At 42.1% G+C, this 24,952-nt stretch overlaps 1 protein-coding gene across 2 annotated transcripts; it reads left to right on the top strand.

Moving 5' to 3' along the window:
- Positions 1 to 3,417: 3,417 nt before the first annotated feature.
- On the top strand, positions 3,418 to 23,935 carry wapla (WAPL cohesin release factor a). 2 transcript variants are annotated; one of them, XM_080481723.1, is made up of 20 exons: positions 3,418 to 3,692; positions 5,151 to 5,567; positions 5,738 to 6,446; positions 7,183 to 7,490; positions 8,043 to 8,173; positions 9,253 to 9,348; positions 10,490 to 10,690; positions 11,327 to 11,463; positions 12,097 to 12,208; positions 12,980 to 13,210; positions 13,852 to 13,963; positions 14,132 to 14,229; positions 14,537 to 14,613; positions 15,063 to 15,238; positions 16,169 to 16,284; positions 16,400 to 16,648; positions 17,056 to 17,269; positions 20,323 to 20,411; positions 20,512 to 20,607; positions 21,425 to 23,935. In XM_080481723.1, exons 2-20 carry the CDS (start codon positions 5,177 to 5,179, stop codon positions 21,488 to 21,490), a joined length of 3,609 nt encoding a protein of 1,202 aa, XP_080337849.1. In that variant the 5' UTR covers positions 3,418 to 3,692; positions 5,151 to 5,176; the 3' UTR covers positions 21,491 to 23,935. The 2 variants fall into 2 exon arrangements, with proteins under 2 accessions (XP_080337849.1, XP_080337850.1); XM_080481724.1 differs by lacking the exon at positions 3,418 to 3,692 and adding an exon at positions 3,766 to 3,801.
- Positions 23,936 to 24,952: the final 1,017 nt, after the last annotated feature.

Consider the following 24,952-nt stretch of genomic DNA (forward strand, 5'->3'; position numbering starts at 1 on the left):
GAAACATACTGGAAGTGACTGAGCGTGTCAGATTTTGTCCAAAAGCTACATTAAGATGATGAAGTGAGAGAAGCTCTGGTCACTGTGATCTGCAACACATCTGAAGAAAAAAGGAAAGAAAAACGATAAAATTTTGCCACCTGACTGTTGATATAAGGATATTACAACCCTGAGTGGCCATTCTGATCCCATTACATAATTAAATGCTTTATTGTACTGAGATATGTCATTTCTTTTGTGTGAGATATAAAATAAAAACAACCAACCTTTTTCAGATGGCTCCAGTGGGAAGTTAATGTCCTTCTGTTTTTGCATCGAGGACACCTATTTCCACGAAGGACGTCCATCCTTTGTGGGAGATGTTGAGATGTGTCTGAGCTGAGTGATGTTCATTTCGGTGTTGATACAGTTGGGAGCACTTTGCAGTGCAGATGCAGCCTGCTTAGAATGCACTACTCATTCATTCGACACCCCCCGTGCTGCAAAACAAAGTCCCAGTGCCGGAGATCTATAGACGTTTCTCTTTACACTATATTGGTGTTTGAACAAACAGGCGAGTGGGGCACACAACAATTGCATCAGGCTGTATGGAATTACATTTTTATCGGCTGCATGCCATATTACATTTTTACTGATACGACAGATAAAGCAGAACAGTTTAAACATGTGCTATTGTTCTGTTTTATAGTGTGTTTTTAAAATCGAGATAGACCAATCCAAGATGCAAGTATTGCTATATGCCAGCTTAACTAATTCAGAAGGTGTTACACAATTGATTTACTTAGATTTACAAAAAAACAGATCCAAACATAAATTTCTTTGACATCCTTTACAGCTGATCCAAATACTATGGATTGGGGGGGTATATGGTCGGCAGTCCACCATCGTGGCAATGCAGAGACACAGACCATCACGCACAAACTTACATTTACTCGTTAAACCATTTTACAATCACCTATCAACCTGCCCTCGCCAAACCTTAGCTAAGAACTATTTCTTTGAATTGTGGGAGGAAAAGGGTAGAAAAGAAACTCAGGCACGCACAAGGACAAAAAGCAAACTCAATTCAAAAAGTGACCCTGGGTCTTTTTGCTGTGAGGCAAGAAAGTAACCTACTACATCACTGTGTGGCCCCCAGTTAGGGTCATGAAAAGCTTGGATAGTTTCTTTTTCTTTTCTTTTTTAGTTTTGAGGAATCAATTGCCCACATTCTGAAAAAAAAACAAAACAAGAGCATCCATGTTGTAATAATGTAATATCCCAAATTATTGTTTCAAACATGCTGGTTTGTGCATGTTTTTAAGTTTCTTAGACTTATAGTCTTGAAGTTGCACGATAAAGGTGAAGCTGATAAAAGTAGTTTGATAAACACCGTATGCCAACTTTGATCAAGCAGGTTCTTTTGATATAATGATAGAGGTATATGTGTTTATACAAAATAAAGTGACTTTTAAGGGCAATCGGATTTCTTTTTCAGGACTAATTGATCAAATTACCGGGGGTAATTAAACTTGACATTTCCCCGCACTCAGCTTTTTAATTAATCTAACTTTTTAGCTGTGATGGTGAATGCTCCAAATCATTTTTACAGTGCCTCAGAAATCTTTCATTACTTGAGATAAAAGTCTGTATAATTAACACTCAGTTGATTAGTGGATCTTTCCTAATCCAAAACTTACTTTTTTTTTTTGTGTATAGGCCTGGAAATATATTTTGTAAACAAGATGACATGGACTTGTTCCTTGCTTATCCACAAACTGTTCCTCATCTCTTGGATGTCATCTTTCAAGATGCCCTGCTGTATAAGACCTGCGAAACTGGCGTGCGTGCGTGCGAAAACTGCCAGTGTCAGAATCGATGCAGCGTGCGGTGAGGCTTCAGCGTCACTGTCAGGTGGTTACAGACCTGCATTGTTATACGGAGTGATTAATGTCCCACTGCATGAAGCATTTACTGAACACTGCATGCGCATCACTATTCCTGTGTGTCTTGTGGATAGCAGAGCATTCATAAAGCCATCCGCGTTACTCACTGGACTGAAGGAGCTTAAGCGTGTGGCGTGACTGGGACATTTGGTCCGCAGTCTACAGTGATTGCTTTCACACTGCATTCAGGCTCCATCAGGGCTGGACTGCTCCAAGACCAAAACCTCAATAATACTGAAATGAAAATAATTAAATAAATAAATAAATATATATATATATATATATATATATATATATATATATATATATATATATATATATATAGTATAATATAGTTGATAGATTCAGTTAGTGACTGACCCAATGCAACAGACCAATTTAACAAATGAATAAATAAACGGCCAGAGATTTTGTGTTGGGTTGGTTTACAACAGAGACTGGCAACTGCGATTGTCATCGTCAGTACCAGAGGGCTGCACAGTGATGCATCTACCTCAGGAATTTGTAAGACTCACAGCTCCTGATTTAATGAAACATGCAAGCTCGAATTTTAATCCCTCATCAGTTGGGCAAATGCGCGTGATTTTTTAAACTTCCTCGTGAAAGAAAAGTGATGCAATTTAAAGAACCACGGCACAGTATTTATTCACAGTGACAATGCAGACACTGTGGGCATGTATATCAACCTTTGTGGTAAATAATTCACCACCCTGTAGTTCAGAAATATTACCCATTTTGACACATTTTCAAGATATAAATCATCAGAACGTGTGCAATTCCTCATAATGTACAATGGGTAGAATGATGGTAGAATATTTACTGTTGTCATTTTAACAACTAAGCTCCCTGTACATGGGTGGATGGATAGATAGATGGATGGATGGATAGATAGATAAGTTATGTGCATTGACCGCAATAATACAACACAGACAAACACATAAGGTGAAAGACAGTATTCACAAAATGTGCATCTGAACATGTGTAACTGCAATGTAAGGCTGCGTTTTGTTGGTTGAATTCAATTGTGAATATCCGTCTGTGTCAACTACTGAATGAGCATCTGCAGAGTTTTTGCATTTAGCAGAAATGATCTCCTATACCTGCCTATAATGAAAAAAATCCATTGAAAAGGGGATTACTAGGCTATTTTGTGTGTGATTCATCTATGTTTGATTTCAACACTTAGTCTATGCCAGGGCAGGAGCCACATACGGCCCAATATTACCTTGAGTGGGTCGGACTGGTAAAATAGTGCGTCATGTGGTCGGTCGTCAGTTGAATTTATCCGACGTCGTTTCTTTGGCTCGCCTTCAAGTTTAAATCACCCACCGCGGTCCTCCAGCGCCCCCTATTGGTTTTCCTTGTTTCAAACGTCATCCAATCAGAATCACGCTTACTGGTAGAGTCACTGCTCACAGGACACCCTCCTCGCTCCTGATTGGTCAGTTCCCCCAGCGCCGCTCGACTTGGGGGTCTCGCCAAGCATTGAGGAGGGAGGGGATATTTTAATGGCCGTCAGTAACACTACTAAATGCAAAAAGTCCGAAATGTTCACCGCATTTAGACTGTATTAGCTGCGCTGGAGCTCAAGACGCGCGGCTCTGGAAACAGACATCGCTTCGGGGAGGTGTTCGGGACAGATATGCGTCTGTAGCGGTGTTTCCGCCGCGTTAGACGGACTTTACTCGCTTGGGTTGTGTACGGGAGGGAGAGCAGGCCTAGCCGGCTGGCTAAGAAACAAGGTTAGCTCGTCGCTGGAGTTGAAAGGTAACGGAGTGTGCTTGGGTGGTTTGTTTGTGTTCGTGCCCTACTCCCAGTGGATTATCAGATGACTAAGACGTTCAAAACTCGAGCATATGGAAGTGATTGCATTCGGGTGAGAAATGTAAACAGGAGACTCACGTTAGCCTCTTGAGCACAGCTAAAGGCTAATGGCTAAGTTTGTAGCAGTTAACTTTGTAGCGGGCCGAGCCCGAGTTAACACACGCAGGTAAGTTACCTGCATGGCGATAATTCATGCAACGATGCAAAAGTTTTTTTTAAAGTTACTTTATGAACTTTAGATTTCTCCATCTATCTGTTCAGATGAACTATTGATGCTTTTGTAAGGTAAGCGGCTACAGATTAGCAAGCTAAACATGCTAACTTCGTAGGCTATGCACCGTCAACAGTTGACACAAGTTTCTCATATCAATTTGCTAAATATTGTCAAAGTTATTCTTGACGAATGCACTTCTACGTTTTCGTAAATGCATTTTATCCATGATTACAAGTAATGCTAAAGGTAGTTACTAATAAACCCCAAAATGCCGTATTTATTACATTATTCAGACATTATGGTTACAAAACATTGAATGCTCCATGTTTGTCTTCTCAATAAGGTTAGTTGTTATGTGTCACCACCAGGCCTCTGCAACAGCTATTGTTTGTCATTTAAATTTCCACGATTACACGTCTTATTATTACATTTATTATCCAATATGTTTCTTACTTTAGGAACATTTATGACTTGTAAACTTATTAGTAATCCACAGTTATTTATAGCTGTGCATAGTATCAAAAAAGGTTGCTGTTTTATAGTCTGTTCTAAATCCTGACCTAAATCTTTGGAGCTGGCAAACACAAATGTTTCTGGTCAATGTCGCATTTGCTTTCAGCTGCACAACCTTTCTGACTACATTGGCCTGTGATACAGGTCTTTTCTATTCTTGGTTGACCGACAAGAGTTGTTGTACAAAAAAGCTTTTCCTTTGAAAAGTCAAATCACTTTTTTGTAATTCTTACTGTCTTCAAGTATTTGAAAAATCTTTACAATTTGGCTACACAAATGTTTCTGTTCAAAGGATTTAGGCGATTGTATTTAGTTAAGAATTGACCTAAGTAGTTATTGGGCCAGTTGTAATTAAGAAGTTTTCTCATTATTTGTGATGCATCTCTTGAAAAAAATGCTACAATGGCTATTTTGATGTCTGTTTCATCCCTTATTCAAAGATTATTCATTCTACTGTATTGTAGAACTGAGATTTCTGTCATATGACTAGTGCTTGGCTCTTGGGTGTCACATATTTCATATATACATGAATAAACATTAATTGGCACGTCTTAATAGTGTATTGAACATTGTCGACTGCATTTGAGTGATTAATATTCTGTTGCTGCGCTAGTTTACTTTGTTACATTTGAAATTAATAATCTCTCTCTGCCTCTGTCTGTATTGTTTCACAGGGAATATGTAACATAAAGTAGCCGACATGACATCAAGATTTGGCAAAACGTACAACCGCAAGGGAGGTGAGGCTAATTCAAAATTTGAAGAGGTCTTTTCTAATAAAAAGCCCTCTCTGACGACCAAATGGGGAGAGACCACCTACAAGGCTCAGTTGGGGGCCAAAAGGCCTCAGTTAAAATCGGATGTTTCCGAGCTCTCCAAGAGGCCCAGGCTTGAGGGCAGTGACAGCGAGGAAGACCCTTTTGGATTTGACAGTGATGATGAGTCCAAGACTGTAACTTCTCACAGTGTGCCCCAGAGTAAAGTCAGTGAAGGGAGTGCGACAAAGACGGCCACCGTGCCGGCAGATACTGGAGCAACTCCTGTAGTGACTTCTGCACATGGCCCTGCAAGTTCAACGGCCACTTTCACAAGTAAGTAATCAATGCTTAAACAAACTTATCTCAGTCTTGCACAGCTATGAACTGTTACGTATTATCTATCAAAATATTTATGATTTGTAGTCTGCATGTCGATTAATTTTTTTATTGCAACACAGTTGTTGAGTTGTTCTCACGGTGTGAAATTTTCTTTCTGTTCATAGGCAAGCAAATATCGGAGGAGAAGACTGTTAAAAATAACCAATCCTGGTACAAAAGTGCATCTGATAGCAACCTTAAACCTGCATGTGTGACCTCTTACTCAAACACAGTCCGCTCTGATAATCAGAACCTCTTGGCGTCCCAGAGGCATGTTGCTTCCGTTACCAGTGGCGCGACCTCTGCTAAACTTTCCAATGATGCACCGGGTGGTAGTAGAGACTTTCAGGCCCCTTCCTCCTATGAAGGCCAGCTGTCAGAGGAGATGCAAAGCGTGGAATCGGAGCCCCCCGCCGAGCCTCCACCTGTGCCAGTGGACAACATTCCCCCTTCCCCGTTTACCCTGAGGGCTTCAAATTGCAAGAAATACCAGCGACCCAACCGGCATGGTCAAATGTCATCGGAACCTGCTGAAAACAATAGCAACAAGCCCACTGACACACCCAGTGCCCAAGATAAACCCACTTCTGCCAGTGCAAGTGGTGCTGCCGCCGCCACTGTTAAAACGGCAGCCAAGCCTGCAGGCAGGGGTGGCGGACGGGTGCGGGATTACACGGTTCTCCACCCGTCCTGCCTGTCTGTATGCAATGTCACCATCCAGGACTCGATAGAACGAAGCATCGATGATCTGGTCACCCCGGCTGCACCCACTGACATTGGAGAGGCAGGCCAGATGAAGAAGAAGTCTGACGCACCACCACCCAAAGCTACCAGGTGGGTCTGATGGCCACATTAAAGAGTGAAGTTTGTGTTTGATATCTTTAGATGAATACCTAATTTTTCCTTTTGCTACCCCAAATTGTGGCAATGTGTAATATAGGCATCAGTTTTTACTGGCATCCATAAGTGTGTTTTTTCAGCTCTAAAGATGCAGAGTTTTTGATTAAAGTTTTGTGCACCTTTTTGATGTTTTTCTTTTCCATAGTTTTTGACAGGCAGGTCAGTTTGAATTTGAATTGAGGACAGCAGGAGAGAGACTTTGGTTTTGTACTTGAATATTAAGTCCATTTCTATGATAGCTAGATCAAAACAACTCAGGATGACAGAGGCTTGTGCAAATGTGTACTCTCTCCACCTAGATGGGTATGTCATTGTCATTATCGCTGCATGAAATGTCAAAGCGCTCAGCCTTGCTGAATAGACATGAATGATAATGTCTTCAGTTAAAGCTCCATCGGTCAGATGTTTCTAGACACTGTTATCAGGAGAATGTTAATACCTTGTGGTTTTCCTAACGGTGTCATTGTTTTGTCTTTTTATTTATCATTATTAGACTTGAACGTATTTTCTGGTCATTCAGCCCGACTGTTATGGTACCTACATCTGAAACCTTTCCCTCCCCGGCTTTGTCTAAAAGAGTGTAATTGCTATTTCTTGCTCTGCTACAGGTTACTTCTGCTTCCCAATGTTGAATAAAATCTTAACTACATCTTGCCTTGTGTTTTTGTAGGTTCAGACCCACACCGACAAAGGCTAAGAAGACCAAGACTGAGACCAAGCTGGAGTTCTTTGGCTTTGAGGACAAAGAGGACCAGGAGGGCGAGGAAGGTTCAGAGGGCAGCATGGCAGGAAAGAGTAGCTACAAGATAAAATACTTTGGCTTTGATGATCTTAGTGAGAGTGACAGTGATGACGAGAGCTCTCAGGCCAAAGAGAAGAAAGCCAAGAAGGCTGCTGCAGCTTTAGCAGCTCTGAGCTCCAGTGTGGACAGTCCCCATACCAGTGACTCTCAGGACAGCCAGGCCAGCAGCAACACAGGTAGGCCAACTCTCCTGTAAAAGCCAATCTATGCTCTCCGCAAGGCGCGTGTACACATTGACGTCAAAATCGTCACCGCCCCTGTGCGCTGGGGTACACACCGACCCCTCTGCGGTTGAACGTGCGCAGCCCAAATTTTGTGACCGCGCAACCTGTGCGTGCTGACTGCGCATGCGTCAGAGCCTGCAGGGCGCTTGTGTGAGGAGATCCTCCGTCTCCCCTTCTGAACAATCACAATTTAAAAGCAAATAAAGAGCCAGGCGGCTCAGAACTCCCGAAGTTAAACATAATCTACTTTAGGAAAGGTGGAGAATGTCGGGCAACAGTAGTGGAGATATTTTCGGGATCGTTGCGTTACGTTATGGAACGCACACGGAAGTGAACCCAGAGTGTAGTATGGATACAATCGTGCGCACCCGCGACCAGCGCACGGTCTGCAGACGAGCCTTGCAGAGAGCATGGGAAGGCCTTAATACATCAGCTTTTAGGAACCGAGGGCTGCCTCAAAGAGCCTGTGGTTCATTTTAAACAACGATCTCTTTGGTCCGACAGATGCTTTTGACTTCTCTGATGACTCGAGTCCCGGTGGCGTTGATGGGCAGAAAGGACGCTCGGGGAAGTCAAGTGACAAATCCAAGGATGTAGGCAGTGGACTGAAGAAGATTTTCAGTGGGCCCAAAAAGGTATATAATTATGCAAGAGAGAATCTGTGTTTTTCTTTGGCTGCTGTCACTCAAAAACAATCTATTCTATATTATTAATTTTGTGGATTCTTTCAATTATTGCATGTCAGCCCGAACAGGCATGAAACACTTGAATGAAGAATATCCATTTGGAGAGAGAACTCTGATTGGTCATTGTGGGTCATCTCGTATATTTGAACTTCTTTCTCATCATGGTTTTAACCCAGGCCTGACACTAGCTTATTGATGTTTAAATGACAGTTGCGTAACGAAATACCGAGCTGATCTAAAAATAGGCTGAGATAATGCGAGAGTGGAGAGCATCAGAGAAAACTGGAGCAAGTGGGCAGGAAAGCAGCTAAACTGAAGCCTACATTCATTCGGATGTCATTTTATGTAATGTACCTCCTGTGATTCAGCAGTCACGTCAGGTGAAACTTGCAGGTGAAGAATTGGGGCTCTCAACAGGGATGCGTAGGGTCGGACTCCTGACAGCAGTTTCACATTAATTGGTTTAATGTGCATTAAGTAGCACGCACACAACATCGGTCTCCAGTGCGAAGGAGATCTGAGGTTCACCTCTTGGTCAGGCCTCTGCTTCTCTAATAGCTCAGCTCCGACTTGAGATATTTGTGATGTTTTGTGTTTTTTTTTTACCCCATTCGCTCTGTTTATCTAGATCATGTTTTGCAGTGGCTTTGGGTTATTTGTGGTCTGTCTTTGTAGTTCTGTATAGTCCTGTTTCTACATCCTCAACAAAACTCAGTACATTGTCTTTGTAATGTATAATTGACTCCCACAACATGTCATTTTCAGGAAATGTTTCACGCTGCTTGGGGACTGTTGTGCTCCGCACCAAGGCTGTTCCTGTCTTAGTCTATCAACATAATTGCAAGATGCAGTATTTATGTGTTTAGTTGCATTATTTCACCACAGCAAGAGTTAGCAACTTTCCAAGATCTGTTATGTGGAGGAGGGGTGTTGTTTTTTTAATGGCTTTGATACTTTTTCATGATGACAATTGTTAACTCTCAGTAAAGAGTTGAGCTGTTATATCTCCGTTTGCGTCATTGTTTCAGTCCCCTGCCAAAGCTGTGTACAACGCTCGTCACTGGAACCAACCCGAGCCTGAAGAGACACCTGTGCCTCCACTTTCACGATCCCAGACCGCGCCGGTAAGATGTTTCACATACATGTGTGTCTCTCACTCTGATTGGGGAAAAAACATTGACCTATGATGTGAATATTTTTAATTAACTTCTGCATTCCCCCCCTAAACTCCTGAAATGAAGTCATTGACATTCGGTGCATTATATAGTTGTGCCAAGTGTTGATTGGTACTTCTTGAGAATTTGTTAAAATTTCCTAAAAGTTTTTCTTCTGAGAACAAAAACGTGAGGTATTGATGCCAACTGTGTCCAAATACAACATTGTGTTGCACTGTAGTGTCTATGGTGTCAAATTCATAAATCAGTGCCCCTGTAAAAAAAAAAAAAAAAAAGACTGACTCGGGTTGAATATATCATGTATTGGCTAACTGTTGTGCAAATATTTCTTGCAGGACAATAACATTCAGTAGTTTCTAGGATGGCAGTAACCTTTTTACAGCAATTTGTCCCGTTTTAAATCACATTTTAGATGATTAATGGGGGAAATCACAGTCATTTCATTGAATCTGAGTTGCTATGAATATGTTCCCGTTTATTGACTTCGGATCCTCATCAAATTGAGGAGTCAGGAAATCTCTTTCTCGGCTTGAATGTTTGATTTCCTACATATTTCAGTGTGTGCTCTATAAAGGCTTTGTTAGCTACATTTAAAAAATTTTACGAATAATTTCTGTATTTATTTTGCGTGCGAAGAAGTAAATGCAATTACGGGGTATTATCTAAAGCAAATTCTAATAACTAGTACCATTTGCTTACTGAATTCCCCGATCAACTACTGTCTACAATTCAGGATATTGTTTACTGGTGTCTTAGTAGTCAACAGTCCTGCACTAATTACTATAATTACCTTATTGCTGTTCACATAGAATAATTTTTCCAGACAAGTGAGCCAGGCTGCACGCTCGCATTCAGTGTGGAATTGTCCCGATGGAAATAATGCTTGTTGAGAGACGGGCTAATCATTCTGGCAACAGGGATTTAAAAGTTGCTGTTAACTTCACACTCTCTCAACTGACATCTGTTAACAGCTCTTATTAAATACGTTTGTGCTTAACAGACTGCTCAGCTGTGGTAAATCTTGTGGACATGTCATTAAACAGATTTTGTTGCTTTGGTATGAGCCCTGTTTCCTTCCTTTCTTCCTTAGGCCGTTTTATCGAGCAGTAGCAGCGGCGGCGGAGGAAGCAGCAGCGGCGGCGGCAGCAGCAAGGACAGCAACTCCCATAAAGATGATGGCCTGTTCAAAGCCCCTCCACCACCACCCAAAGTCATTAAGACGGAGACCATCCCCACGCGACTCAACCAGGATATTGTCACAGCCCTCAAATGCAGAAAAGAACACAAGGAGGTGAGTCTAAAGCACAATTATTTTTTTTTCACAGCTGAATAAAATGTAACAGTGAATATGAAGAAACTCTTATTTGCATTTATATTCTTTCTTAACGATTTCATTTGTTTGCATGCCGTTATAAATCGAAGCTTCTTTCTTTTTTCATGTGCCCAGTCAAGCTGCTTTTTACAATTTGGTACAGGTTACACAGTAAAATCAATATACCCATTTGATCCACGTAAACTGAAAATAGTTTTCTGACCCTTTTGTGGATTAGAGGACTGCTGCTGTTATTAAAGCTCCTGGTGCAGATTTCAGTATTTACAGGTGGGCATTCTGGACCCAGAAAAGCTTGTTAGTCACAGATTCCCTCACACTGATGCAGTCTTTAGCCCAAGTCCTCGCTGAGCCCCGCTCACAACATAACTGTTGATCGAATGAACATACTGAGTCAAATGCTGATTAGGCCCGAGCGCTGCCTGCTGAGCCGTTATTGATGGGGGATATTAACACAGTCAGCAATTGCCGAGGATAGAACTAATAGAGGATTCTCCTGCTGTTTTGTATATGCATGTTTCAGCGAGCCGATTGTATCTGTGGACAGATGTATTGATTCCCAGTTCACTGTAATTAACCCGTTTCCCCTTCTGCCAGCTGTACACGGTGGTGCAGCATGTGAAACACTTTAATGATGTTGTGGAGTTCGGAGAGAATCAAGAGTTCACGGATGACTTTGAGTACCTCGAGACAGGACTGAAGAGCAGTCAGCCGCTCAACACACGATGCCTTAGGTATGTATGAGAATACTCCTGGCACCTCTCTTTTTGTGACATTTTACATAGGAGCACTCAAATTCTCCAAGTCGGTCCTGTAATCTTTTTCTCTCGAGTGCCACGATAATGACTTTGTGTATGATGTCGATGTTTGAGTGGAGTGAACGGCACACGCACCTGTCGCTTAATGTTGTTCATAAAACAAGAGTCGCTCTACAGAGAGTAACAAAGAGGGAGCAATTCAAAGTTAATATATTTCTAAGAGATCCAATGAATAACTGTTTTTTAAATTAAGTCACAAATAGCCCGAGGCTTCACAAAGGCACTATGTGCATATATATTTTTCTTCTTCTCTGTCCTTTCGTGCTCATCTCCTGTTTTATTTTCACCCTCTGTTGAGGTAATATGCCGAGATGAAGCATGGAACCTGTTTCTTTGTGAAAATCGAATCCGCCCAGGAAAAAACAGCTTTGACTTCAAAAACCTGCAGGAAGTCCAGCCTCCTTTTTAGTGTCGGCCTGTAGAAATGTAAAATTGAACACGTTTCTGATGGAAAATAGAAATGTTTTCGCATCATGATGATCGGTGCCATGTTTGCTCTCAATCGTGTGTGTAATAGTTTTCCCTTGTCTTCTTTATTTATTCTTCTAGTATTATCAGCCTGGCCGCCCGGTGTGCCATGCCCAGCTTCAGGATGCACCTGCGAGCCAGAGGAAAGGTGGCCCAGGTCTTCAAAATGCTCAGTGACGCTCCACAGCACCCGGTCAGTCAAACCTTTCAGATTCTCTAACCTGGTTTTTTATTTTTTATTAAAAAATTTTTTTAATTCATGTATCTTTTTTGTCATCTTCTTCAAAATGATGTAAGGTGTGACAGATGGTAGGAAGCTGCAACAGATGGGGATGCTTTGCCACTTTTGAATAATTACTGCTTTCATTGTTTATTTTGTCACTCAACCTTTACATTCCTATCAGGTATGAAGCCGTGATGAGCGGCGTCTGCTCCCAGCCACTGAATAATCTAAGCTTGTTTGTTGGCACTGCGGATCTAACCAGGGATTCCCCTAATATTTCAGATTTGTACTTTAGCCCAGCACTGTCAAATGCATTTTAGTTCAGGGGCCACATACAGCCCATTATTTTTTATCTCGAGAGGGCCGGACTAGTGAAATTGTGTGCAGAGCATACATGATAAAAAAAAAAGGGAAATGACTACAATCTCAACATGAAGCAAATTTGCACATTTGTAATATTTACTGAATGAGAAAGATGGTGAAAGTAAATGAATCAGAATTTATTCAGTTTTACATAGGATTTTGCGGCGTTGCGGTCATTTTATTTTGGTTTATGAATATCCCGTGGAAAAACCTGCGACTCTATTTCGTAATCCCCCTGCTGTGGAATTCCTCCTACCTAATTCAGGCATTTCTGTACTGATGATGATTTATTGGTAGTCCATCCTGCTCAAATCAGCATCCATCCTCCCTCACCTTTTCATACCTGTTTGTAAAAGCCAAACTTTGTTCTCCAACCAGAACCTCGCTCTGTGCACGGCTGCCCTCATGTACATTCTGAGTCGGGATCGTCTGAACATGGATCTGGACCGTGCATGTCTGGAGCTGATGATCAAGCTGCTGGAGATGGACCAGGACTACTCGGGCCAAGAGGACCAGCTGACCGCAAAGGAAGTGGCAAAGGTCAAGGAGAAGATCCGGAAGCTCTGTGAGACTGTGCACAACAAGCATCTCGACCTGGAAAACATCACGGTGGGTTGTCCACGAGCCACAACCAATTAAGTTTCAATATTGACCTTCTGAGATTTGTTTGACATCTTTTACAAGCGGTGCTTTAAAATAGCTTGATTATAAATATTTCAGTGAAAGCCGAATGTAATTAATCGACCCAATAGACGCTGTTTATTTGTATGTCCTTGCATCCTTGAACTATTTACCAGTCTATAATCCTGAGCTGTCGGTGTAAGTAGAGTACTAATTAATGTATTTGAAAACATTTATGCTCTTGTCCTTGTTGAAATTTATCAGGCTTCTTTCTGAATTTCCATTAGTTTTGGATTTAAGTAAGGGTTGTGTGTCAAAATGGAAATAAATACAGCATTGATCTTATAAGATTACCTTGATTATAAATGCTTTCACAGACCAAATCTTTTTTTTTTTCTTTTTCAAAGACATTGTATTTACTAAAATAAATATAATAAAATATCATGGAATCAACCACCTGTTAACATTTTGAAATACTGGTAATGTCTCTCCAATGTTTCCTTGTTGCATATGGTGTGTCCAGTCTATTTGAAAGGATACCCTTACCGCAGTCTTGTACTCCTTTTATAAAAACTCTTCTATGTAATCTAATGTGCTTCTGAAAGGACAATATATGTTTTTCTGTGTAGACGGGTCACCTTGCCATGGAGACGTTGCTCTCGCTGACCTCCAAGAGAGCCGGAGACTGGTTCAAAGAAGAGCTGCGGCTACTTGGAGGCCTGGACCACATCGTAGACAAAGGTGAGCGTCGCGCCGTTTTCCTGCTCATCCTCACTCACGTAATTGAGCAGCTTACTTGACTATGCGGTTTGTGCATGCGCTCGAATGCCATTCATATGCCAAACCCCTTCACTCTGGCGTAGCGGTAAAAAGGCGCAGTAGTCACCTGTCGTGTCTGTGTTGTCACAGTGAAAGAGTGTGTGCAGAACCTGAGCCAAGAGGATGACAAGGAGAACCTTGTCGCGTCTTTATGGGGAGCTGAGAGATGCCTGAGAGTGCTTGAAAGTGTAAGTACAGTTCTGTCTCGTCGGTCTCTTCCCGCTCACCAAAGTCATACCGGAGTGACACTCAAGGACAAGAGTAATTGAGTAGTGAGCTGTGAATTGGCTGGTAACTTTTATTGTTGCCTAATCAAAAGCATTGTTTAAAACACTGAGTGTTTCTTATTAGGCTACCTCTCCCAAAGTGCCATTGATCAAACGTCTGAGCCAAACATAAGTGTCTCTCCTCATTTTCTCTCCCTTGACTCTTACTGGAGCCTTTCACTGTACTCTCCCCTCTATTGATTTAATTCCTTTCATCTTCTGCCAACAGGTGACAGTGCAGAACCCTGAAAACCAGGGCTACTTGATTGCCTACAAAGACTCACAACTCATAGTCTCTTCTGCCAGGTGAGCAGCAGCTATCGCTTGAAGCGTTTATTGACTGAACACGGACTCACACTGAGGAAGCCACTGTTGGAATTATGTTTCATTCAGTTTACCCCTCATGCTTTTTGTAACATCACTTTGCCCGTCATCAAGAACAACCGTCCCAGGGATGTTGTGGTTGGTATGGCTTTGTAACTTTTATGCCTGTTAATGAAAATTTATTACAGCATCCATTGTGAATGGGAGACTGATGCGAAAATATCTATCCTGGGACTTCTACAGACCTCCATTATAAAGTATAGGCAGTTGAAACTTTTAACTTTGCTGTGTACGTCGAAACAAATTATTGATATTGGTGTTTATCCAGAGCCGTGATATATTTTCTAATTATTTTTCCATTACATTAATTCCTGCTATCACACTTGCCTTTGTAGTTTAGTCAATCGATATGTTTTTCTTATTTTCTACAGAGCTTTGTGGCACTGTGAGGATATGATCCAGCGGTACAGCAGGGCATTGAACAACAGCTCTGTATCCTCATCGGGTGCAACACTCCCCCACTGCAGCTTCAGTAATGTGGGCAAGGCAGTGGAGGACTGCATGAGAGCTGTTATTGGAGTTCTGCTCAACCTGACCCACGATAATGGTATCTCCCTTTATAACTGTTGCTCCTGTCCTTATGTAGTTACTTTTGTCTTGATTTTTGTTTTAGTTCAGCAATATGTCTTTCTCGGGATGCACTGTCCTATGCATACTCTAGACTCGACTGGGGGACAGAGCTCGCTCTGTGGTGCCACATGCCCTAGCTCGCTGTTAATGGGTTTATCTGTTATACTTTAATCATACGTAGCTTTTTGCGAGTGTGTGAGCCCCGAAACTCTTGGCGCTACTGGTGCCATGGAGCAGTTAAACTAATATCACTGGCGATTAAGTTGCCGGTGTCGTACAAACTTGCTTTCGCTTCCTCTTGATATTTTGACAGAACATAACCTACAGTCTGCCTTACTTTAATGTAAGTGGATTTCACTTATATAGTGCTTTTCAACTGCTTGAGCAGTCCCAAAGCCCTTTACACAGTTAATCGCATTCACACTCTGATGGAGGCGGTTGCCATGCACGGCACTCATTCCATCGATTGAGAGAGATTTTGGGATTCATTGTCTTGCACAAGGACACTTGGACATGTAGACAGGTGGCGATTGAAAATCAAACTTGCAATCTTCCGATCGGGAGACGACGGCTCTACCTACCAAGCCACAGCCACCCTAAGCTTTAAGATTCTCCAAACCCTGGACGTCGCTTGTGCTCTGCGTAACTGCTGGTGACGTTGCTGGCGGGTGACATCACGCAAAACTCGCCGAGTCGTATAGGAGATCCTTTACGAGTACTGAATTTAACCCAATACTGGTATCGGTGCATCCCTATGTCATCTTGATTTAGTTTTTAATGTGGCCACTTCAACTATCATTTAGTACTTGCTGTCCATTTAGAGTTCTTCTATTAAATGCAAGTGCTCAGTCAAACCCTGTCAGCTAATATGAGCAGAGTGTATTAATGACATTCCTGTTGTGTACAGAGTGGGGAAGCACGAAGACAGGTGAGCAGGAGCAGTTAATAGTGACTGCTCTCAATTGCGTTCTCCGGGTGCCACGTTACATCCCTCAGGAGCAGCGCTTCGACGTGCGAGTACTGGTAAGATCCTCTGGGGAAACAAAGCATTCTTCAACATTACAGCTGTTGACAGCGTCTGCGTGCCATACTTATACTTGTATGTGTAATCCATTGTGTACTCTGTTGTGTTTACCAGGGTCTAGGCTTATTAATTAACCTTGTGGAGTACAGCTCCAGAAACCGGCACTGTCTGGTGGACATGGAGTACACCATCGACGAGTCCTGCCTGGAAGACAGCCTGATACAGTCTGCTGACCCGACACAGCCGGACGCCGCAGGCCAGTCGGCAGCACCGAGCACGGCTGAGACTCCGGGAGACGGAGCTGATCCCGGAGACGGAGCTGACAAGCCCAAATCCTCCGGTGCTTTGGCAGCCCTGGTGAAGGTAGGAAATGTGTTCAAATGTATTCATAAGTATTTGAGCAGACAGTATACATATGTCTTCTGTTTTGTTTGTGTATTTGTGTAAACGCACAAATCTGTACATGCTTATTTTGCCAACTTTGCAAAGACATAATTCATGGTTATTCAATTCATTTTAATCACTTGTCTTGTGTTATTAATGAAATAACTTGAATTGTCTTGCTTTATTTTTTGTGCCAACATCTAATTGGAGATTAACTTTTGTTACTCTTGACCCTCAACGCCTAAAATCTGGTGTTCTGACCTCAGAATGGAAATGTTCTTTGCTTTGTAACTTTCTAAAGTCTTTGAAATATCAAATCGTCCAATGGGAACAATTCTTGTTTGAAGTTGAAGTTCACATGTGTTTTATCTCAATCCGGATCCTAGCTGTTCCTTGAGAGGGAGCGTGCTGCCATCCTGGCTGAGGCCAAGACCGACAACCTGATCAGTGAAGCCCCGAAGCCGGCGTTGGACCAAAGCGGAGAGTGGCAAGAGACATCGGGAGAAATCCAGTGGGTGGCATCTGAAACCAACGACAGCCAAACTGAAAAGAAAGACAAAGAGAAGGAGGAAGAAGACGAAGAATTGGACCTAAATAAAGGTAGGTTTGTGTGTTTGTTCCTGAAGTTGTTTTTATGCCTGCGTGAGAGGCTGTTTTTAATCCTTGGATGAAATCTTAATCTAAATAAATGCGCCTAATGCAGCTGCAATGATTTCTACCTAATGAATACCTAAGTAAGTTCTTCTTTTTTATTTATTTTTTTATGCTTGACTAATTGGAGTTGGAGTAGGAAAAAATGGGCCCACTAAACTGCAGCGTAACACCAAATTATAAAAGCTTTTAAATGGCGTTCACACGGGTACAGCTGAAGTGATGTGCCAGTTAGTCATTGGGTTCCCACATTTCAACCTGAAGCCACCTGTTCCCAGCCGTTCGGTTTACACGTTTCAGGACTTTTTGAAGATCGTCCGACAAATATCCAAAAGTTGCATCCTCATAAGACTTTTGCAGATAAGCAGTGATATATTATGTACAGAATCACGCAGCTACAATAAGATCATTCCACTGCAGCCACCGATGACACGCAATGTGCGCTGAAAGAGGTTCATTGTTTCATATTAAACTCCTTGAATGGTCACGAGGCAGAAGTAAAACGCTGAAATCAGTGATTTAAATCTGCTGTAAAAGTCAATCGTCCATAGATTCGACTCGACGTCAACAGCTCTTGTGCGACGCTGCTGCCCGACCCCACCACTCGGTCGTTGTGTATTACTAATATAACTAGGAATTCATAGTAAACTTCATAGTGTTTTAATGTTGTAAATTTCATACTGAGAATTGCAAACCATATTCTTATGTGGCCACTTGTCAGCAGAGAAAATGAAATAAAATTGACTTTTCAGCACTAAATGGGACTCAATGGTGGAAATTATGACCTGATTTATGAATTTCAACTCTAAAGTCTCACAGATATTCAGTTGCTCCCCTGCAGAAAAAAAACTATATATAGCTCAACAGCCACAGGTCACTTCCTTGATACAGGTTTTTATTGCTGTCCTGTCTTTCTATGATGCATTCACACCATGATGTTAGTGTATTCAGTGTTGTACATGCAGCATAGAAATGTATTTATGAATTCCACAGGATGATATAAAGACCAGTTTTAGCATAAAACAGGCACATTTGCAAAGAAACCATTGGTCTGCTTTACAAGGATCATGTAGGAAAAAGGTTTTACAGACCAAGTTTTGTTTTTATGAGAACATGGGTTTGATTCAGGGCCGCACGGTGGAGCAGCGGTTAGTGCTCTTGCCTCACAGCGAGAAGGTCTGGGTTCAAATACTGGCCGGGTCTTTCTGTGTAGAGTTTGCGTATAGGTAGATTTCCTCCAGGTACTCCGGTGTCCTCCCAAAGTCCAAAAACATGCATACAAGGTTAATTGGTGACCGTTAATTACCCAGGATTAGGCGCTATAGAAGATCAACGGATAACTAGATTTTTATTTTTCTTAAAATTAAAATAAAGGCTCCACATACTGAAACTAACAGTTTGGACTCTAAGGCCAACTACTACTTTACTGCTACTTGGAAAGCACTCATGAATTGCATATATTTAATGCACTTCACAAGTTGCGCAGAATTCATCGGGCCCACTCAGACGAAGACGAGCTGATTGATTGAACAAGTTGAGGATATCAGACGTGTCCATCCTGTGAAGTCTGGTTGTCCTGCAGAATGATAAAATGTGCTCTAATTAGTTTTGATGCATTTGGCTGAAAGTGCTCCTGTACACGCTGGCATTCATCTGACTGCCTCTTGTCAGCAGCAGAGAAATCATCAATGACTGCCGACATGTGAGCAGCGCTGACAATCCTACATCTCCAACCTACAACAGAAGCAACGCCATGCTGACATTTGTATTTTTTCCCTCCGTCTTTTCACTCGTCTCTTCATGTTGAAGAGATTGATTTTTGTTTCATCAGTCCACACAACTTTTGTTTGACAGCCCCAGCAGTCTCTTTTTGGATGTTTTTATTAACAGCACCCAGGCCTTTTCTTTTCAGTCTTACCAGGGATTTGTACGAAAGTCCTCCGAGCCTCTTGTCCTCCTGATTGTTGATGAGAAACATTTGCTTGCATGTATCCTGGAGGGCTTTTTTAGACTCCATGTATATAATAAAGCGTTTTTTTCTTCACACAAATGACTTTCTGCTCAACAGGACCCGTGGCCCTCAGTGTACCAGTATTTCCCATGAGCAGCTGCTTTGAAATAATGGAAAAAAGCATCCTTTGATATCGTTGACATTGATTTTCTTTTTTTTTTCTATTTTTCCCCCATTCCTTTTGTAGCTTCATTATAATTTCTTTCTCTTGCGCGCTCACCTCTGTCTCATATCGACACACAACCTCAGCTGAAATGGTCAGTTCTCAGTCACACAGCCACTTGAGGCTTCCCCTTTCTGAAACTCAAGAAAAGAAACACAGAAAATATGTCCAGAAACCCGAATGACTTCAAACTATTAATATTTTTTCTGTCTTAAATACAGCGGAGTCAGCATATTCCTCATTTGTCACAAAAAATATTGAAGTTCAAGTGTTACTTTAAAAATCGATTTCAAAAGAAGGATGTAGATAATTTGAAGTATCGGGGAGATTGTTGAACGTGAACATCTTGTTTGCAGTAAACACAGAGGGGAGCTCACAAAGTAAACAAGGGAAGAAATGGCTGCGCGTCAGGCTAAAAAGAAGAAAAATAAAGAAGAAAAAGAGGAGCTACTAAGACAATTGTATCGAATTAAAATTGAATGTGTTTGAAAATCCAGCGATCTAAAGTATGAAACGGTGCAAGCTGAAGCAGCAGCAGACCATCAAACACCCTGAGACCATGAGTAAACCCCAAAGAGTTTCTCCTCGGAGGGAATGAACTCATCGTTACAAAATAGAACAAAGACCTGTATTTTCAAACCTAGTATGTTTACGATGTCCTTTCAGTTTGTTTGGAGTTGTACCAATGGTTAAAAATGTGGGTCCCTCAAGAAACAGCACGGGAGCCACTGTAGAAAATGGATGCATGAATTCTGTAACGACAAACACTTCACCATAGCCAAGTGGTGTGTGGGTGAATGCAATTGTGTGCTTCTGTGTTTTCTGTAGCTCTGCAGCATGCGGGCAAGCATATGGAGGACAGCATTGCTGCCTCCTACACCGCTCTACTGCTGGGCTGCCTCTGCCAGGGAAGCCAGGTGACCAATTCACAAGCACGCCTTACACAAACATAGCGGAGGTTTCTCTTTATCCGTCATTCACACAAGGACACTAATGCTGCTTCTCCGTGCTCCTCAGATCAATGTGACTACTGTAAGAGAGCATCTACCTAAAGGGGATTTCTCCATCATGACAGAAATGCTGAAGAAGTTCTTGAGTTTCATGAACCTCACTGTGAGTATGAACGTCACAAGCAACACTTCGCCTCTCGCCGACGCATGACGGTGTTGACACTTGAAGAGAACGTATCCAGTATTCCAGTCAAAACTGAATTGTAGATGCAGAAGGCCATTGCGTCGAATACTAATGTCGCGCCGCACAGCAAGACTAATTCACATTTTCAGAACTTAATGTGCAAATTAGTGTTTTTGAAGGTTTGTGATTGTGCAGGATTTCATACTTCTCTTCAATTCCAAATCAATTACATTTTTTTTTTTTTGCACTTGTATTCAGTTTCTCTTTTCTTTTCTTTTTTCAAAGAACACTTGAAAGCCAGTGAGAAGGAAAACTTTTATTTCTGTTTATTTTCAGTAATGAAAAGACTGGCGCATGCAAAATGTTTGAAATGACTCTGAAGACTATTATGAAAGGCTCCACGATTGTTGCTTATCTGAAATGTCTCTCAATAGCTGCTCAGCAATCACTCCCACAGCCCATAATGCTTCTCGGCTTCGGCGAAACGGCATTCGTGATACAAAATGGATCAAATGCTACCAATTAAATACTTTTCTTTTTGTGTACAATCTGCCTAATACAGGTACTAATAAGGATAATTCAGGGGTAAAAATAAACAAGCTGCATGCTCACAGATGTGCGTTTTGCAGCTGTCTTTATTTGTGACCCGTGGTGTCAGGACTGTAGACTAGAACCATCTGTTTCATCTATTTGAAAGGAAACCGCAGCGTCCTCGAAAAATCCCCAATGTGTCCGCAGACCTCCCAAGTACGAGCTCTCACACTCTGGTTCTTTTCCTTTCTTTGGCTCCACACAGTGTGCAATGGGCACCACAGGACAGAAGTCCATCTCACGGGTCATCGACTACCTGGAGCACTGTTAACAAACAACCAACTACCGTGAACTCCTTCTCCGACCGCACAGATCAGAGGATCCCAGGATATTCTGGTCCCTTCAACCCAACAGGAGCCACAGTGGCGGGGGGGCAGCAGCAGCAGCAGCAGCATTCCCTGGACTTAAACTGATTACCCATGTTGTGATCACTCAAATCAAACAGATCAAGGCACACACACACACACACACACACACACACACACACACACACACACACACACACACACACACACACACACACACACACACACACACACACAGACGGAGACACTCCCTTACTGGAGCACAGCCTGAACCAAAGCACTGCACAGCTGACAGACATGCAGATTTCTTCACTTTCACTCAGCTAAACGGGCACATTAAGAGTCAGTTCCAGATTAATTCTCAGGTGGGAAGCAGTCAGAGGCTGGGCTCAATCCACCAAGCTTCTCGGTAATCTGTGGATTGTCTAATAAAACGGACTCCTCGATGTGGCGGCACCAGGGCGCTCAGGACAGGCCTCCTGTCCCCCGACCTGTCTCCGCTTCTGGCTTCACGCCGGAGTGTCGGCCCGCCGAATCAAATTTTATGGATCATTACATTAATCTCTGCTTACCCACATCCAAGCCAAGGGTGAAACAATTGATTAGCATGAAAAACAATCATCTTCATGGATGTTGGAATGACGTCTCTATATGTAAACGTGTGGAATGATTTTGAATGCATACATCCATTTATTGATGTGTGTGTGCAGTTGGCTTGAATGTTTAAGGGGAAATAACTTTTTAGGTTTGATTTCTATCTTTTATTTCATGAACTTTGGGCAGGTGCTCGTTCATTATCTTTCGAAACCTTTTTGATTTTACTTCTCCACTGTGGGCATTTTGTTTCTCCCGACTCATGTTTAAATCAACACTGCGTGACAAGCTGATTTTAGTAGGATGTCCCTCATCTGATAGATAATGGAACTTGAAACTTGCAAGCTATAATGAAATGTAGATTTCCTTCACACTCATTCTGGTCTTTTTTTTTTTGTAGTTTGTAGATTATTTAAATTTCAATAACTCATCGGTGTGTAATTATGCATTTAAATCACAGGTGTAACATGTGATTAATTACTCGGATGATGGTTGTGCTTCCTTTTGAACTCATAAAATTCATGAAGCTTTTTTTTTTTTTTTTTTTTAATTTTTAAGTATTTAATTCAACGCTTTATCCTGTGTAAATGCAAAGTCTACTTAGTGAGATGCCATTCGTGTCAAAAGTTTCACCTCCTATTTGATTATAACCGATACGATGCGACTGCTCAGTGGCTGGACGTATGGAATGCATCATCACGTTGTAGCTAAGAGGATTCTTGAATCACTTAAAGAAAAAAAAAACAAAATCCATCCATTCATCTTCTCTGCCGCTTAGTCCTGTGTGGGGGCGCTTGAGCCAATCCCAGCTCTAACTCTGGGCGAGGGCAGGATACACCCTGGACGGGTCGCCAGTTAAAAAAAAATGCAACTCGATAAATGATTACTTTGTGACGCGCATGCAGAGAGGAACTGGCATAATTGGGACATGCGCACATTAAGATTTTCCCCGATCATTCAAAGAGTTATAATTTGCTGAATGAGCTAAAAACCTTTGCCGAGTGTGCATATTGTTAGGCCTCTCCATGCATTGTGTGTGACTGAGAATTGGCAGTATATATACCTGTTGGCACATCACCACTGTGAGAATGACGTTCGGGCTATTTATCACTTAGTAGATGTTACCGCCTCCAGACGAATGCCGAGCTTCCATTTGTAGCTGGCCGCCTCCTGATCCCACCTGTCGGTTCGTCTGGAGACTCTCTTCTCCAGACGGAACAGTTTTGCGTTCAATAAAATAGGAAAAATGATTTAATGCTCATGTCCAGCCACATTTAGCGTCACGTTTTTACTGTCATCATCCATTAAGCTCCCGTTTATTTATTCTACTGTAGTGTCATTTAAAAAAAAAACTAAAACAAAAAAACAACAACCTGTGATAACCTTTTTGAAAAGCGTCCGTCTTGTACTGCTCACATGTACGATCACTGATGTGAATGACAGCCATACCTGTACAAACATTGGTTTTCTCTTGTTTTGTAGGGGCTGCAGCGAACATAAACTGCAATTGTGTTTACTGTTAAATTACTTTGCAAACTTCTGGTCTGAATGGATTTTAGAAATGTAAATACCTTTGTACATAGCAAGTTAATGGACATTTAAAAAAAAAAAAAAAAAAAAAAAAATGCTTAGACTACTTTTTTCCCTGGAGCTGATATTTTTATTTTATACAATATTTCTGAGTTGTTTGGAAAAACAGAAATTGCAGGAAGAGACAAAAAAAAAAATGTTTGTACACGTTTCAAGGACATTGTCTTTGGTTACCTGTAAATAGTTGTATCTCAAAAAAGAACAAAAAAAAAAAAAGTTGCTACTTTCCGTACACTCCCTATGTGTTTTCTTTCCTTAGTTTTCCTTTTATTTCCAGATGTCAAACTTTGTTTCTTTTTGTTTTCCATGTTCAGAGATGCAGGAGGTTGAACGCCGTACCCAACAGAAATAGTCTTTAGTTTCCTTTTGGTATTCCTGCAAGCAGCAGTCACTGAATGAATGCTTAACGTGTTCTAGCTTCCCTCTGTGCATGTACCCCGAAAGTCTGGAGATATACGTGTGTGTGTGTGGGCATGTGCAAACCCATGTTTTTTTTGGGGGTTTTTTTTTCATTCCTTGACAAACTGGCTGAGATGGAGTGAGTCGAAAGCGCGGTCCGTGTACTTAACAGCACTCGGCGGTGACACTTTGTGGACACGGCCCCTCAGCTTGACTGACTGCTGCATAATGGAAACAAAAAATTCCCGTTGCAGTTGCTCGCTGGGAGTCAAACTTACAAATAGCTCGGAGAGCGAGGGGGGTGGGGGGTGCACTTGAAATGCTCTCTGGCAACGGCGAGTCCGTCGCAAGGCGACAGCTGTGTCAACTGCGATTCGCCGAGCAAATCCAGCCTTTAAGTTTGAAACGTCAGGAATTGACAAGACTATTTAACATGTTTCGTAAACTGATAACACGTAATTACGTCTTGTTGCCCAACATGCAAATATATGATTAGACCCAGCTAGTATAGTGCCGACTTAAATCTGAATTGGGCCGACAGCCTGTCACCCGCCTTCCAATACACACTGCATGGCAGCCCCTCGGCGGTGGCGAGTCGAAGGCGGCGAGAGTGCGCTCCCCCTGTGATGATCAATGTGGCACGGGAGAGGGTGGGTGTAAACAAAAGAGGAGAAACGGAGCAGCACTTCCAATAGTTAAACAGGATAGGTGGGGTGTCCTCGGATGGTGGGGGCTGGAGTCGAGGACGCAGAGCGCAGGGGATTAACGGTTTCCTAACTGTCAATCAAAAGTCTCTGAGTGAAGCTGCACAGCCTAAGGCGGAGAGCTACAACTGAATTCTGCAG

This window comes from Lipophrys pholis (assembly GCF_963383615.2).
Source record: "Lipophrys pholis genome assembly, chromosome: 15".
Classification (NCBI taxonomy): domain Eukaryota; kingdom Metazoa; phylum Chordata; class Actinopteri; order Blenniiformes; family Blenniidae; genus Lipophrys; species Lipophrys pholis.

Coding starts and splice junctions, on each gene's coding strand:
- wapla (XM_080481723.1), top strand. CDS start 5,177: ATGACATCAAGATTTGGCAAAACGTACAACCGCAAGGGAGGTGAGGCT. Junction 14,230..14,536: donor GCCTGAGAGTGCTTGAAAGT/GTAAGTACAGTT, acceptor TTCTGCCAACAG/GTGACAGTGCAGAACCCTGA. Junction 15,239..16,168: donor CAACCTGACCCACGATAATG/GTATCTCCCTTT, acceptor TGTTGTGTACAG/AGTGGGGAAGCACGAAGACA.